Source organism: Rhinoraja longicauda, chromosome 7 (genome assembly GCF_053455715.1).
Source record: "Rhinoraja longicauda isolate Sanriku21f chromosome 7, sRhiLon1.1, whole genome shotgun sequence".
NCBI classification, from domain to species: Eukaryota; Metazoa; Chordata; class Chondrichthyes; order Rajiformes; family Arhynchobatidae; genus Rhinoraja; species Rhinoraja longicauda.
Window position 1 is genome coordinate 73,237,170 of NC_135959.1, and position 14,870 is coordinate 73,252,039.

Below are 14,870 nucleotides of genomic sequence, written 5' to 3' on the forward strand. Positions count from 1 at the left end.
TATCCTTCCTCCCCCCCCCCCCACCCTAGGAGATAGATTTAAACTTTAAAATGCGAATAACTTAAAAATATATAACACCGATTTCAATGAAGCTTCTTCCATTAGCACCAAAGGGACGACGGTGAGTAAGGTGGGCCTAAAGTTGTCGCGCTATCGTGTACCGTTTTGGCTGTAGTTCAGGAACAAACAAACAAACGAGAGTTTTAGTATATCGATGGGGCAAATGAGGGAGATGAACCAGCATAGATGGGCATCTTGGTCAACAAGGAAGGGTCGGGTTACATGTCTCCATGATATGAGGGAAAACTTTTTCAGTCAGAGAGTTGTGAATCTGTGGAATTCTCTGCCTCAGAAGGCAGTGGAGGCCAATTCTCTGAATGCATTCAAGAGAGAGCTGGATAGAGCTCTTAAGGATAGCGGAGTCAGGGGGTATGGGGAGAAGGCAGGAACAGGGTACTGATTGAGAATGATCAGCCATGATCACATTGAATGGCGGTGCTGGCTCGAAGGGCCGAATGTCCTCCTCCTGCACCTATTGTCTATTGTCTATGCCATCAGGCTGCCCTTAATGCCAATCATCGTGCCCATAGATGGCCCTGGGACCTCTCCTAACCGTTTTGAACAATCCTTGGGTTGCAAAGAGGGGAATGTTAGGCATCTGACCACTGCCGTGGTGCACGAGCCAGTGAGGAACGTAGGCGATGATCGTGCGATGCTGCTGCTCTGCCATCTTGGTACTGGATGGACAGGTTTGAAGACAGTCTTCGCGGGGGCAGATTGGTTCATGACCCAGAGAGTTGACGTCTTAGAGTCAGATAAATCGTAAAAACGAACAGCTAGCCTCATTTCCTTCAAGCCCTTGAAGTCAGGAAGTTCACTGAGCAACCAGCTGAAGATATTCCACCTGGGCAGCTGACAACTCAACGATAAACACAGAACTCCCCAATATCAAAGCATACCAACATCCTCTCTCTTTTCCCTGCTCCCTTCCTCCATCTTCACCCCCATCTCCCAGCCCCCCTGCCCCTTTCCCCTGCTGCATACACTCATCTCCCATCTCAGAGTTCCCCATTTCTCTTTTATCCTCCACCCCCCCCCCCCCCCTCGCATCCACATCCCTCCCTCTGGCTTTACATTTCACTCCTCCCGACATCCTTTTCACCTCCAGTCTTTGTCACTTACTCCACCCATCTGCCAATCACCCCCCTCACCTGTATCCACCTATCACTCGCCAGGCTTTGTCCTACCAACACCTCTCTTTCTCAGCATTCTCCCCCTACTCCATCAGTCTGAAGGGTCCTGACCCAGAACATCGTCTGTCCATTCCCTCCACAGATGCTGCCTGACCCGCCGAGTTCCTCCAGCACTTTGCGCTTTGGGCAAGATTCCGGCATCTGCAGTTCCTCGGTCAACCATTTGAAGATGGCTGTTGAACCACTCCAGAGGTAGAGTTGAGGGCACAAAGATATGGTGGTCATTTGCAAATGTTAAAGTTGCCATACTAAGCATTAAAACAGCATGATCTTGGTCAGAATGATACAGCCTGTAATAGTGTACCTCTGCCACAACTAAATGACTAAGATGACCATTCAGTGTGAAGGGCTCCCCCTAGTGATCGAATTAGAGCCACTCGTAACTGCAGATTCAGGTCAGAAGAAGGGTCTTGGCACGAAACGTCACCCATTCCTTCTCTGCAGAGATGCCGCCAGTCCGGCCGAGTTACTCCAGCATTTTGTATTTATCTCCCGTATAAACTAGCATCTGCAGTTCCTACAGATTAAGTTTAGTTTAGAGAGAAACACACAACGCAGAAACAGGCCCTTTGGGCCACCGAGTCCCAGCCGACATTGATCACCCGTTCACACTAGTTCTATGTTATCCCACTTTCTCATCCGCTCCCATCACATCAGGGGCGATTTACAGAGGCCAATTAACCTGCGCATCTTTAGGATGTGGGAGGAAGCCCTTGCGGTCATAGGGAGAACGAGCAAACTCCACACAAACAGCACGCGTGGTCAGGATTGAATTCTGGTCTCCGTGAGGCATCAGCTCTACCAGCTATGCCACCCTAAATGTTGGAACCTTGCACAAAACAAAGTGCTGGAGGTACTCAGCGGGTTAGACCGCGTGTGTGGCGAGATCCGTCGGAAGAAGGGTCTCAACCTGAAACGTCATCTGACCATTCCTTCCACAGACGCTGCCTGACCCACCTAGTCCTTCCTGCTCTGAGCTTTAGTGTACAAAATAACATGGACAGCAATGTTAATAAAAAGACACACGATCAATGTTAGATCCAAGTTTGAAAAGATCACCATATTTTAAAATATGTTATTTTATCGACTGCACCTAAAGTATTTGGAATAAATATCACCAACTTCACAACCCTTCCTACGTAGATTTTTTAAAATCCAAATTGCGTTTCTAAATATAAATGCCACTGCATTCGAACTCAAAATGGGCAAAAAGATTGGAGTTTCACAGGCTCTATTTTAAATAAATGCAATAAGCTCTGGTTATTTTCTGTGCGATCATTTTGATGTGCCAGGATTGGGGACTACTTAGTTATGACCAGCATAAGGTTTGTTTAGACAGCAACCTCATTCAATGCCAGCGTGTTTCAAAATACAAAACTGCTTTGTGTACATCTCCGACAATTTTTTCATAAACATGCACTATATCAACTTGTGTCCTATGAGATAGCACAATTCAGCGCGCTTAGAGTCAGTGGAGGAGGGAGAGATACGATGACAATTTAATCAGATTTGGTAGGACAACTTTTATAGATCAAACAATTTATATACCACGGGGTTATGCCCTTTATTTTCACGTTCCTGTCCAAATACCTCCTAAGCATCTGCTTCCTACACCCCAACATCCCTCTCTCTAACAACATGTTCCAAGCACAGACCACCAAACAAAGACATGCCTTATACATCTACATTGAACTACCCCCATTCTCTTTAAGTATAGGCCCTCTGGTACTTGGCATTTCTACCCTGGGAAAAGATTGACCCAGTCTAAGCCCCTCAATTTTATAAACTTTTCAGGTCTCCCCTCTGACACCAGCATCCCAGGGAAAACCCATCTGGGTTTGTCCAATCTCTCCTGGCAGCTCATACAGACTCATCCAGGCAGCACTGTGTAAACTTCTCCAGAGCCCTTCATTCACATCCTTTCTGTGATGTGGCAACCAAACCTACACCACTGGCGGCACTGCTGGTAGAGCTGCCGCCTCAGTGCCAGAGACCTGGGTTCCATCCAGACCTCGGGTGTCATTTGCATGGAGTTTGCACATTCACCCCGTGACTGTGTGGGCTTCCTCCGAGTGCTCCGGTTTCAGCTCACATCGCAAAGGCGTGTGGGTTTGTAGGTTAATTGACCTCTAAATTGGCCCTAGTGCGTAGGGAGTGGATAACATAGAACTAGTGTGGACGGGCGATCAATGGTTGGCGTGGACTTGGTGGGTGGGACTTGCTATATCTTTCAGTCAAACTTTGCTCCTGGCACTATTCCTGCCTCAATTCCATATCCCTCGAGATCCAAAACTGTGTAATCTGAACATACTGTGCAATGAAGCATCAACAGCCCTCCTGTAGGAATTCCACAAAGTGAAGAACTCTCAACTCTCCAAACAGCTGAACCCTCACCCCGCAAAGCAAACACCATGCCATTGACTGACACCCTTTCTACTCATTCTCAACTCATGGCTTAATCTCTCTTTCAAATACAGACTGCCGTTCCAAGAATAGTGGTACGAGCAGAATTAGGCCTTTTGGCCCATCAAGTCCACTCCGCCATTCAATCATGGCTGATCAATCTCCCCCTCTCAACCCCATTCTTCTGCCTTCTCCCCATAACACACCGACACCCGGACTAATGAAGAATCTATCTATCTCCAGCTTAAAAACATAAATTGACTGCCTCCACAACCTTGTGTGGCAATGAATGCCACAGATTCACCACCCTTCGACTAATTGTGAATTTGTGGAATTCTCTGCCACAGAGGGCAGTGGAGGCCAATTCACTGCTGAATTTAAAAGAGAGTTACATAGAGCTCTAGGGGCTAGTGGAATCAGGAGATAAGGGGTGAAGGCAGGCATGGGTTACTGATTGTGGATGATCAGCCATGATCACAATGAATGGCGGCGCTGGCTCGAAGGGCCGAATGGCCTCCTCCTGCACCTATTTTCTATGTTTTTATGTTTCTATGTAAAGAAATTCCTTTTCCTCTCCTTCCTAAAGGAACGACATTTTATTCTGAGGCTATGACCTCTGGTCCTAGACTCTCCCACTGGTGGAAACATTCTCTCCACATCCACTCTAGCCAAGCCTTTCACTATTCGGTAAGTTTCAATTAGGTCCCCCCTCATTGTTCTAAACTCCAATGCCGTCAAAAGCACATCTTATTCAAACCCATGGGATCATTCTTGTAAACCTCCCCAGAACCCTCTCCAGGGCCAGCATTCCCCAGGCATGGGGGGGCCAGATAGGCAAACAGGTTCTAGATGCCATCTCACCAGGGCCAACACATCTTTGCTCATCTACTCAAATGCTGACCAATATATTGTCTGGCTTCCTCATTGACTTGCTGAAAGATATCTGGGTTTGTAATAAGATCTGTATCAGTTGGGAAGATGGGCCCAGGAAAGGCAAGTGGAATTTAACTCTGACAAGTGTGAGCTGTGACACTTTGGGATGTCAAGGTAGGGCAGGACTGGCATGGTAAATGGAGGAGAGATATAGAACAGAGTTCGTGGAGTGCAAGTGCACGGTTCTCCAAAAGTGGCGAGTCAGGTAGACAGGGTGGCAAAGAAGCCATTTGACATGTTTGCCTTCATTGGGAAGGGTATTGAATATAAAGATTGGATGTCACATTGAAATTGGTGTACAAGTCATTGGTGAGACCACACTTGGAGCACTGCAAGTAGTTCTGGTCGCCCAGCTACAAGAAGGATGTTATTAAGTTGGAAAGGGTGCAGAAGAGATTCACCAGGATGTTACCTGGCTTGAGTTACAGGGAGAGGTTGGATAGACTTGAACATTTTTCTTTGGAGCGTAGGAGACCGAGGGGTGACCTTACCCAGGTGTGCAAGATCGTGAGGGGCATGGATAAATTGGATGCTCAGTCTTTTTACCAGGGTAGAGGATTATAAAACTGGGACACAGGCTTAAAATGAGATAGGAGAGATTTGAGGGACATCAGGAGCAACTTTTTCCACTCAGACGGCAGTCTGTGTCTGGTACGAGTTGCCAGAGGAAGCAAAAGTTGATACAATTATGACTTTTGAAATACATTTGGACAGATATGGATAGGAAGGGTTGAGAGGGATATGGGCCAAATGCAGGCAAATTGGACTAGCCCAATATACCAACTTGGTCAGCATGGACATGGTGGGCCGAAGGGCCCGCTGCTGTTGCTGTTGCTGTAGCACCACATAGAGGATTTGCCCATTAACTGTCAGGTAGTCCGATACAAGAACATTCGTTTGAACATCAGTAATCTTCCCTCTCTATTTATAAAAACTTATCCTTCATGCTGATGTGGATAAACTCACATTTTGCACTTATAGTAGCCCCCCTATAAATAAGAAAATAAATTGCAGATCTCCTTTGGAGATGACAGAACTTGCAAGATGGCACTGGTACATGGCAACTCTCAGCATGCTGTTCCAGAAGAGGGTCTATTGTATTCATTTACAGTGTGATTTGATAGCGTGCAGAAGCTTTCACTGTATCTCTGTGCTTTACTTCTGACTGAGTGACCCAAATGTTATCCGTCTACTTTCTCTAGAGATGCCGGCTGACCTGCTGGGTTACTCCAGCATTCTGTGCCTTTTTGTGTAAACCATCTGCAGTTTCTCGTTACTGTAGTCCACACCGTTTACTGGCTCCATCAGCAGCAATCTTGGATGGATTCTATTTTAGCTGCTCATCCAAATCACCGTCACGCATTGAACATGTACACCGACTGCCCGGGATTGCAGACAGTTGTGAATGCTGCCCAGTCCGCCACACAGACCAGAATCCCCACCATCGACTCCATCTACAATGCACCCCGCTCGGGAAAGCAGGCAACATAAACAAAGGACTATTTCCATCCCAGTCATAGAAACATAGAAACATAGGTGCAAGAGTAGGCCATTCGGCCCTTCGAGCCTGCACCGCCATTCAATATGATCATGGCTGATCATCCAACTCAGTAACCTGTACCTGCCTTCTCTCCATACCCCCTGATCCTTTTAGCCACAAGGGCCACATCTAACTCCCTCTTAAATATAGCCAATGAACTGGCCTCAACTACTTTCTGTGGCAGAGAATTCCACAGACTCACCACTCTCTGTGTGAAAAGAAACTTTCTCATCTCGGTCCTAAAAGACTTCCCCCTTATCATTCCCTCTTCTCCCCTCTCCCACTGTGATTCAGGAACAGCTCCTCCCCCACTGTTAACAGACTACTGAACAGTCATCCCACAAGCTAGGGTGTAGTCCCGATCTTCCGTCCTACTCCGTGGCAGACTCCAAACTTTGCCTCTGGAATTTTACCCGCAACTATATTCAGGTGTATTTTGCGTTGCGCTTAAGTGCAGCTTTATTTTACTCATGTATTGTACAATCCAATATAATTGGCCGTCCTGTAAACAAAGCTATTCACTGTAGAAAGTGACAATAATGAACCAACACCTGGACCATTCAGCTGCAGACCAACCAAAACTCAACCTTTATTTCTATCCATCAACCAATCCTCAATCTACACCAACACGTTGCCCTGAAGACTCTGCATGTCAGCGTTATTTAGCTGATTGCTCAAGGACTTCATTCCTTGCTGCTTCACCTTCCAGACCACAACCCTGTTTTTTGTCAAGAGAACATGTTAATCAAGAGGCACGGACAGGTGCATCGATAGGAAGGGCATCGAGGGATTGGGCCAAACAAAGGCAGGTGGGAATAGTGTGGATGGGGCATCTTGGTCAGCATGGGAACATGGGGCGAAGGGCCTGTTTCCGTGTTGCATGACTGTTTAAAAGCAAACCATGACTTGTTAATGTTCTAAACCTACAAGTCATCTCAGTCTGAAGAAGGGTCTCGACCCGAAACGTCACCCATACCTTCTCTCCTGAGATGCTGCCTGTCCCGCTGAGTTACTCCAGCATTTTGTGAATAAATACCTTCGATTTGTACCAGCATCTGCAGTTAGTTTCTTACACAGTCATCTCAAGAAGGTTGGGACGTTTTATACAAGTATCCAACAATAACTGCAGATGCTGGTACAAATCGAAGGTATTTATTTCACAAAATGCTGGAGTAACTCAGCAGGTCAGGCAGCATCTCAGGAGAGAAGGAATGGGTGACGTTTTGGGTCGAGACCCTTCTTCAGACAGATGTCGGGGGGCGGGACAAAGGAAGGATATAGGTGGAGACAGGAAGATAGAGGGAGAACTGGGAAGGGGGAGGGGAAGAGAGGGACAGAGGAACAAGTATCCAACAATATCTTTGATCAGGGTCACCCATTCCTTCTCTCCAGAGATGCTGCCTGACCCGCTGAGTTACTCCAGCATTTTGTGTCTACCTTCGATTTAAACCAGCATCTGCAGTTTTCTTTCCCAGATATCCTTGATCAGTTAAGATGGGCAAAGAAAATCTCCAGGGATGAGGGGTGACCTTACAGAGGTGAATCACGAGGAATAGATGGAGTGAATGCACAGAGTTTATTCACTCCAGGTTTAAGATTAGGGTGGAAAGATGTAATAGGAACCTGAGGGGCAACCTTTTCCACTCAGAGGGTGGTGGGTGTATGGAACGAACTGACAGGGAAGGTATTTGAGGCAGATACAATAACAACATTTAAAAGACATTGGGACAGATACGTGGATAGGAACGGTTTAGATGAATTAGGGCGAAGTGCAGACAAATGGGACTAGTTTAGATGGGGCACCTCAGACAGCTGAACCAGTTGGGCCGAAGGGCCTGTTTCCCTGCTCCGACTAAACAAACCATCAGTGACTTTGATAACAGATTGCAGATCCTGGAAGGCTGATCTATTGTGAGACACAAGTTTTTAAGATCAGTTTCTGGTAAAATACAATCAGCGTTCTTTCTGCTCAGCTGCTCACAGGATGGGATTTTTTTTAAGCAAAAAAGTGATAAAGCTAAAGTTATTGACCAGACGAAATACCAAAAAAAAGTACCATGTTCCACAGGCCTCATTTTGAGCAGTTGGGCCTTGAATAGACGTGTCTGACAAAAAACAAAACACTTTCAGACTGTATTCATCGTTGAGCTGTACAGTGCTGAAAAGGCCCTTCAGCCCACCAAGTTGGCATACTGGGCTGGCCCTATTTGCCTGCATTGGGCACATAGCCTTGGAAACTCTTCCCATAGCTGTTTAAATTACTTTTAAGAGTTAGAAATTGTCAAGAAAAATTGCCCCATCCACCTTGGCCCACATGGATCAACAACTTCCACAGGCAAGCAACGAAGGCATGAAATCAGACAAGAAAGGTCATTTTGTATTGCCAAGGCAACACCGCGTGTTTTTTTTTTTTACGACAAAGTTCTTAATACATAAAAACACCAATTAGATACATTGAAAAAATGTACAAACCCTGCCAAAATATATATCCAAAATATTCGACAGTGTTGGCCAAACTGAGTTCATACCTCTATAAAGAGGATTAATGAAAAAGGTTTGCCAAGATGTCCATTTACTCTTCCTCCTCATCTCCATCACGCTCCTCAACAAGGCATTGTTCTGAAGGGTCCCAATCCAACACACCTGCCCAGTCCCTGCAGAGTTCCTCCAGCACTTTGTGCTTTTTCCAGCATCAGCTTTCTTTGCGTCTCCATTTTAAAGTTCTTTCAACACAGTCTTAAAACTTGGAATGCCCAAACTCTAACTCGGAACAATTTTCAACGGTAATGTTTGTTTTTTTCATTCCTAAACTGGTAAAGTTGTTGAACTTAGCCCAGGCCGACCCATTTAAATGGATCTATTTGGTCATCAAATATTTTCAGATTTGCTAATGGAAATCCTTTTATTGTGTACACATTGGCATGTATATATTGTTGTGTGCAATACAACAGTGTCTACACTGCAGAAAGTACTTCATGGCACAGGAAGCACTTTAATACAACTGGAGAACTCAAATAGAGATGGGGTAACAGGCTTTCGAACATTATTTGCCAATAAAGCATTTTCTTTCACCACGATCAGGTTGCAAATCAGTGCACATATTTTTAACCAAAGGCCAACAGAAATGGAGCCAGTTACTCCTTGCTTCGGCTTTTAAATGTTTGTTCAACATTGCTGGTCTGGTACGACTTTAAATCGGACAAGAGTGAACAATTTACTGGACAAAGGGTGGTTAAAAGACCTAGGGGGTCGTAACTTGCACGCACTCAAAGTGGGCTGCAGGAGGGCTGGGCGAGGAGAGAGAACACGGTTTGCGGGACGACTCTGGGAGGAGGTGACAGATGCAACATGCCTTTTTGGCCAACTTACAGCTGGCTCTGTGGAATGGTGCTAAACCCTTGGTGACTCTTACACACGGACTCAGTGGGCTGTTTCTGTGCATTCTGTACTTAACCAGGGGGTTGGACTTGTATATGGCGATAATCTTACTGATCCGTGTGCAAAAAAAGAATCTCACTGTTCCTTGATACACGTCATAAAGAAACCATTGAACGCATACAACACCAGCAAATTCAGTCAGTGGTCAGCCCACAGCGGGTGATGACAGCTCGGTAACACAGCAGACAGGATGGGAGCTTTGGCAAACGTTAGCAGCATTAAAGGTTTCATTGAGAAACAGTTACTTTACCTCAATTGGGTTTCTGTACAGGGACTGCTTTCCCGAGGAGGGAAAGGACATGGCGATAACACGATCTACAAACAGCACACAAGCAGAAATTTAGAACTTAAATAAATGCAGTAACGCTCAAGTTAACGCCACGGTACAGCGCACAACACCACGGTACAGCGCACAACACCACGGTCGCAATGCAGAGAACCGAGCGGCAGATCACACACATTCAACTTTGTGCCTCTCCCCCTACATAGAAGGCAGATTCACTCCTGGGCCACTTAAACAACACGCCTGGCCTTTGTGTTTTGTGTTGGTCGGGGTTGTGTAATTTGCTTATTTTATTGCTCTTATTGTTGGACTGTGGGTGACGAAATCTCGTCCAAAAGACTTGTTTTTTGGATGACAAATAAAGATATCCTGAATCCTGAAACAACAGTTATGGTTACTCCCTGTCCCCTTCCACCGACTCTACTCCCTCCAGCTTCACATTTCACTTCTCCTCCGACACCCTTGTCTTCTTGTCACCTCCAGTCTTTCTCACTTATTCCACCCATCTGATAATCTCCCCCCTCCCTCCCACTCGAACCTGGATACACCCACTTGCCAAGCTTTATTCCGTCCCCACCTCTCTTTTCCAACTTTCCCTCCCCCCGCCCACCCCTACTCCAACAGTCTGAAGAAGGGCCCTGACCCGAAACGTCACCTGTCCATTCCCTCCGCAGATGCAGCCGGACCTGCCGAGTTCATCCAGCACCGTGCTTAGGCAAGATAAAAGGCAGCCTGCCCCTCTTCCACCCACTGTAGCTACCAGGTAGAATGTCGCACATTCCACTCACCAGTAATGTAAGTAAGGTCCAAGTCAAACCCATCCTTTTGGTAGCGCCTCTTGTTCTCAGACACCTGTAAATAATGAGGCTTCATCAATCTACTTAAATTACATTAGTTTCTAACATATGACAATATAAAGTTTTCATTTCATTGTTAACTCTACCAGTTCACACACTCTAACTGCCCCTGTTGTGTTTATACAATGCTCTGGGACGGTGGTAAGGATTTGGGAGGGGGAGGAGGGAGTTTGGAGGAAGAAAGAAGGGTATTTGCTACTTAACAGAGAAAATAACTTTATTTAGGAGAGTTCTGTAGTCGTGAATCCACAAGACAACACAGTGATGGTGAAAGGAGTCTGTACCTCTGATTTAAGTCAAGTTCATTACTGGGAGGAATGCAAAAACTACTGAGAAAAAGGCAGCTGATAAAGAGTAGTATATATGGAAGGTATATAACACCAAGTGAAGAGAGTGGTGGACACTGCCCGGTCCATCACAGGTACTGACCTCCCCACCATCGAAGGCCCATCACAGGTACTGACCTCCCCACCATCGAAGGGATCTACAGGAAGCGCTGCCTCAAAAAGGCAGCCAGCATCATCAGAGACCCACACCACCCTGGCCACGCTCTCATCTCGCTGCTACCATCGGGAAGAAGGTACAGGAGCCTGAAAACCGTGACCTCCAGGTTCAAGAACAGCTTCTTCCCAGCAACCATCAGGCTCTTGACCACTGCACAACACTAACCTCAGCAACTATGATCTTCTGTGGACTGTGTCTTTGGTTGCACTACGGACTTCAAGCTAATAATCTCTTAGTGAAGCAATTGGAATAATTGAATTTGATTTGCCACAATTAAATCTTCATTAAAGTTTTAACTTAAGGATTTGCCAACAATACTAACTGCCCACTCTGCAGCATCCTCTTTGCTCTATCTATTGTACTCAAGTTTGATCATTTATAGTATTTTTTTTTTTAGGAGACACAGCATAGAAATAAGCTCTCCGGCCCACCGAGCCCACATCGACGATCAATCACACGTTCACACTAGCTCTATGTTATTACACTTTCTCATCCACTCCTGACACACTCAGGGGCCATTTACAGCGGGTCGATTAATCTACAAACCCACATGCCTTTGGGATGCGAGAGGAAACCAGAGCACGCAGAGGAAACCCACGAGGTGACAGGGAGAACTGACAGGTGTCAGTTGAGGTCAGGATCGACCCAGGGTCTCAGGTGCACGAGGCAGCAGCTCTACTGCTGTGCCAAGTGTATCTGATCTTTTTGTCCATCAGGCAAAACAAAGCTTTTCTCAGCACGTGACAGTAATAAACCCATGCTTTACTATTGCCCTGGGTCAATAGACAATAGACAATAGGTGCAGAAGGAGGCCATTCGGCCCTTCGAGCCAGCACCGCCATTCAATGTGATCATGGCTGATCATTCTCAATCAGTACCCCATTCCTCTCTCACTCTCACTGCATCTTACCCTCAGTTTCTCTCTATGTATCTGACCCTTCCCTCTCTCCCTTTTGCCAACCCACTCGCTCTGAACTCCCCTCTCTCTTCATCTTCCCTCTCTCCCTTTTGCCAACCCACTCGCTCTGAACTCCCCTCTCTCTTCATCTTCCCTCTCTCCCTTTTGCCAACCCACTCGCTCTGAACTCCCCTCTCTCTTCATCTTCCCACTCTCCCTTTGATAGTTCACTCTCCCTCCATCTCTTCCCCTGCCTTCTCCCCATACCCCCTGACCCCGCTATCCTTAAGAGCTCTATCTAGCTCTCTCTTGAATGCATTCAGAGAATTGGCCTCCACTGCCTTCTGAGGCAGAGAATTCCACAGATTCACAACTCTCTGACTGAAAAGGTTTTTCCTCATCTCATTTCTAAATGGCCTACCCCTTATTCTTATTCTTAAACTGTTGCCCTGGGTCAGTGGCAGCGAGCTACCTTTACATGTAGGAGTGCCCATTGTTGGGGAGAGCACTCCAAGATTGAGGCCAAACAAGTCAGGGCTGAGTGCTAGTTGGAGATGAAGCTCCCAAGTGCCTGCTGGCCTCGTCTTTGGCGGCAACAGCAGGGATGGACATGGCTGTGAAACGTCAGTGTTTTGTAGATGGATCACACTGCAGGCAATGAATGCTTAGAAGAGGACGTCAGACGTCAATTAAGGCAGCTGCTTTTTCCCCAGGACAGCATTGAACTTTGTGTTAATGGCTTCAAAAATATCCGGGCAAGTATTGTGTTTTTGATTAATAGACATTTAGCTTGTATTATTGCATTAATGGGTCTAAAACCCATCTTTTACCCATCTGGGTAAAAAAGTTTCTTCTCACCTCAGTTTTAAATGGCCTCCCCTGTATTCTTAGACTGTGACCCCTGGTTCTGGACTTCCCCAACATTGGGAACATTTTTCCTGCATCTAGCTTGTCCAGTCCTTTTATAATTTTATACATCTCTACAAGATCCCCTCTCATCCTTCTAAACTTCAGTCAATACAAGGCCAGTCTTTCCAATCTTTCCTCATATGACAGTATCTCTAAATCTAAAAAATCTAAAAACGCTGCAGCTATTTAGTATTATAAAAAACACAATACTTGCCTGGATGGGTATTATGCCACCAAGAGGAAATTCAACACTGTCCAAGAATAATTAGCTTTTCAGATTTAGTACATGTGACAATAAACTAAAAATGATCAGTCAGCAGATTGTCGAGTCATACAGCCTGGAAACAGGACCTTCGGCCCAACTTGCCCACACTGTCCAACATGTCCCATCTACACTAACCTCACCTGCCTGCATTTAGCCAATATCCCTCTAAACCTGTCCTATCCATGTGCCCGTCTAAATGTTGCAATAGTACCTGCCTCAACTATCTCCTCTGGCAGATTATTCCATACACCTACCACCTTTTTCGTGAAAAAGTTACCCCTCAGGTTCCTATTAAATCTTTCCCCCTTCACCTTAAACCTATGTCCTCTGGTTCTCAATTCCTACACAGGGTAAGAGACTGTGTCTACCCAATCTATTCACAGAAACATAGAAAATAGGTGCAGAAGGAGACCATTTAGCCCTTCGAGCCAGCACCGCCATTCATTGTGATCATGGCTGATCATCTATAATCAGTAACCTGTGCCTGCCTTCTCCCCATATCCCTTGATTCCACTAACCCCTAGAGCTCTATCTAACTCTCTTTTAAATCCATCCAGTGAATTAACCTCCACTGCCCTCTGTGGCAGAGAATTCCACAAATTCACAACTCTCTGGGTGAAAAAGTTTCTTCTCACCTCAGTTTTAAATGGCCTCCCCTGTATTCTTAGAATGTGGCCCCTGGTTCTGGACTCCCCAACATTGGGAACATTTTTCCTGCATCTAGCTTGTCCAGTCCTTTTATAATTTTATACGTCTCTATAAGATCCCCTCTCATCCTTCTAAACTCCAGTGAATACAAGCCCAGTCTTTCCAATCTTTCCTCATATGACAGTCCTGCCATCCCGGGGATTAACCTCATGAACCTAAGCTGCATTGCCCCAATAGCAAGGATGTTCCTCCTCAAATTAGGAGACCAAAACTGCACACAATACTCAAGATGTGGTCTCACCAGGGCTCTATACAACTGCAGAAGGACCTCTTTACTCCAATTCCTCTCATGATTTTGCACACCTCTATAAGATCATCCCTTCATCCTCCTGCGCTCTTAGGAATAGAGTCCTGACCAGCTCTACCTCTCTGTAGCTTACTACGTCATCTGACTGTACATGATTACAATCAAGCTGTCCACAGTGTACAGATAGAGGATAATTGGCATCTGACTACTTCTAAACATTTAGTAAGAATGTTATGTCCTCTAGTCCTCTATTCACTTACCCTGGGTAGATACACAGTTTCTTGCTCAATCTATTGACTTTTAGAAACATAGAAAAATGGGTGGAGGAGCAGACCATTCGGCCCTTCGAGCCAGCAGCCCCATGATCATGGCTGATCATCTAAAATCAGTACTCCGTTCCTGCTTTTTCCCCATGTTCCTTGATTCCTTTAGCCCCAAGAGCTAGATCTTAATCCCTCTTGAAACCATCCAGTAAATTGGCCTCCACTGCCTTCTGTGGCAGAGAATTCCACAGATTCACAACTCTCTGGGTGGAAAAAGTTTTTCCCTCATCTCAGTCCTAAATGGCCCACCCCTTATTCTTAAACTGTGATCCCTGGTTCTGGACTCGCCCAACATCGGGAACATTTTTC

The 14,870-nt window shown here is 45.9% G+C and overlaps 1 protein-coding gene across 1 annotated transcript in view; it reads right to left on the reverse strand.

The window, feature by feature from the left end:
• tpte (transmembrane phosphatase with tensin homology) overlaps positions 1 to 14,870 on the reverse strand; it is a 76,267-nt gene that overhangs the window by 40,167 nt on the left and 21,230 nt on the right. The window contains exons 5-6 of the mRNA XM_078402850.1: positions 10,639 to 10,702; positions 9,818 to 9,882 (exon numbers count right to left, since the gene is read on the reverse strand). Coding sequence (XP_078258976.1) covers positions 9,818 to 9,882; positions 10,639 to 10,702 — 129 coding nt within the window. The remainder of the gene's footprint in view (positions 1 to 9,817; positions 9,883 to 10,638; positions 10,703 to 14,870) is intronic.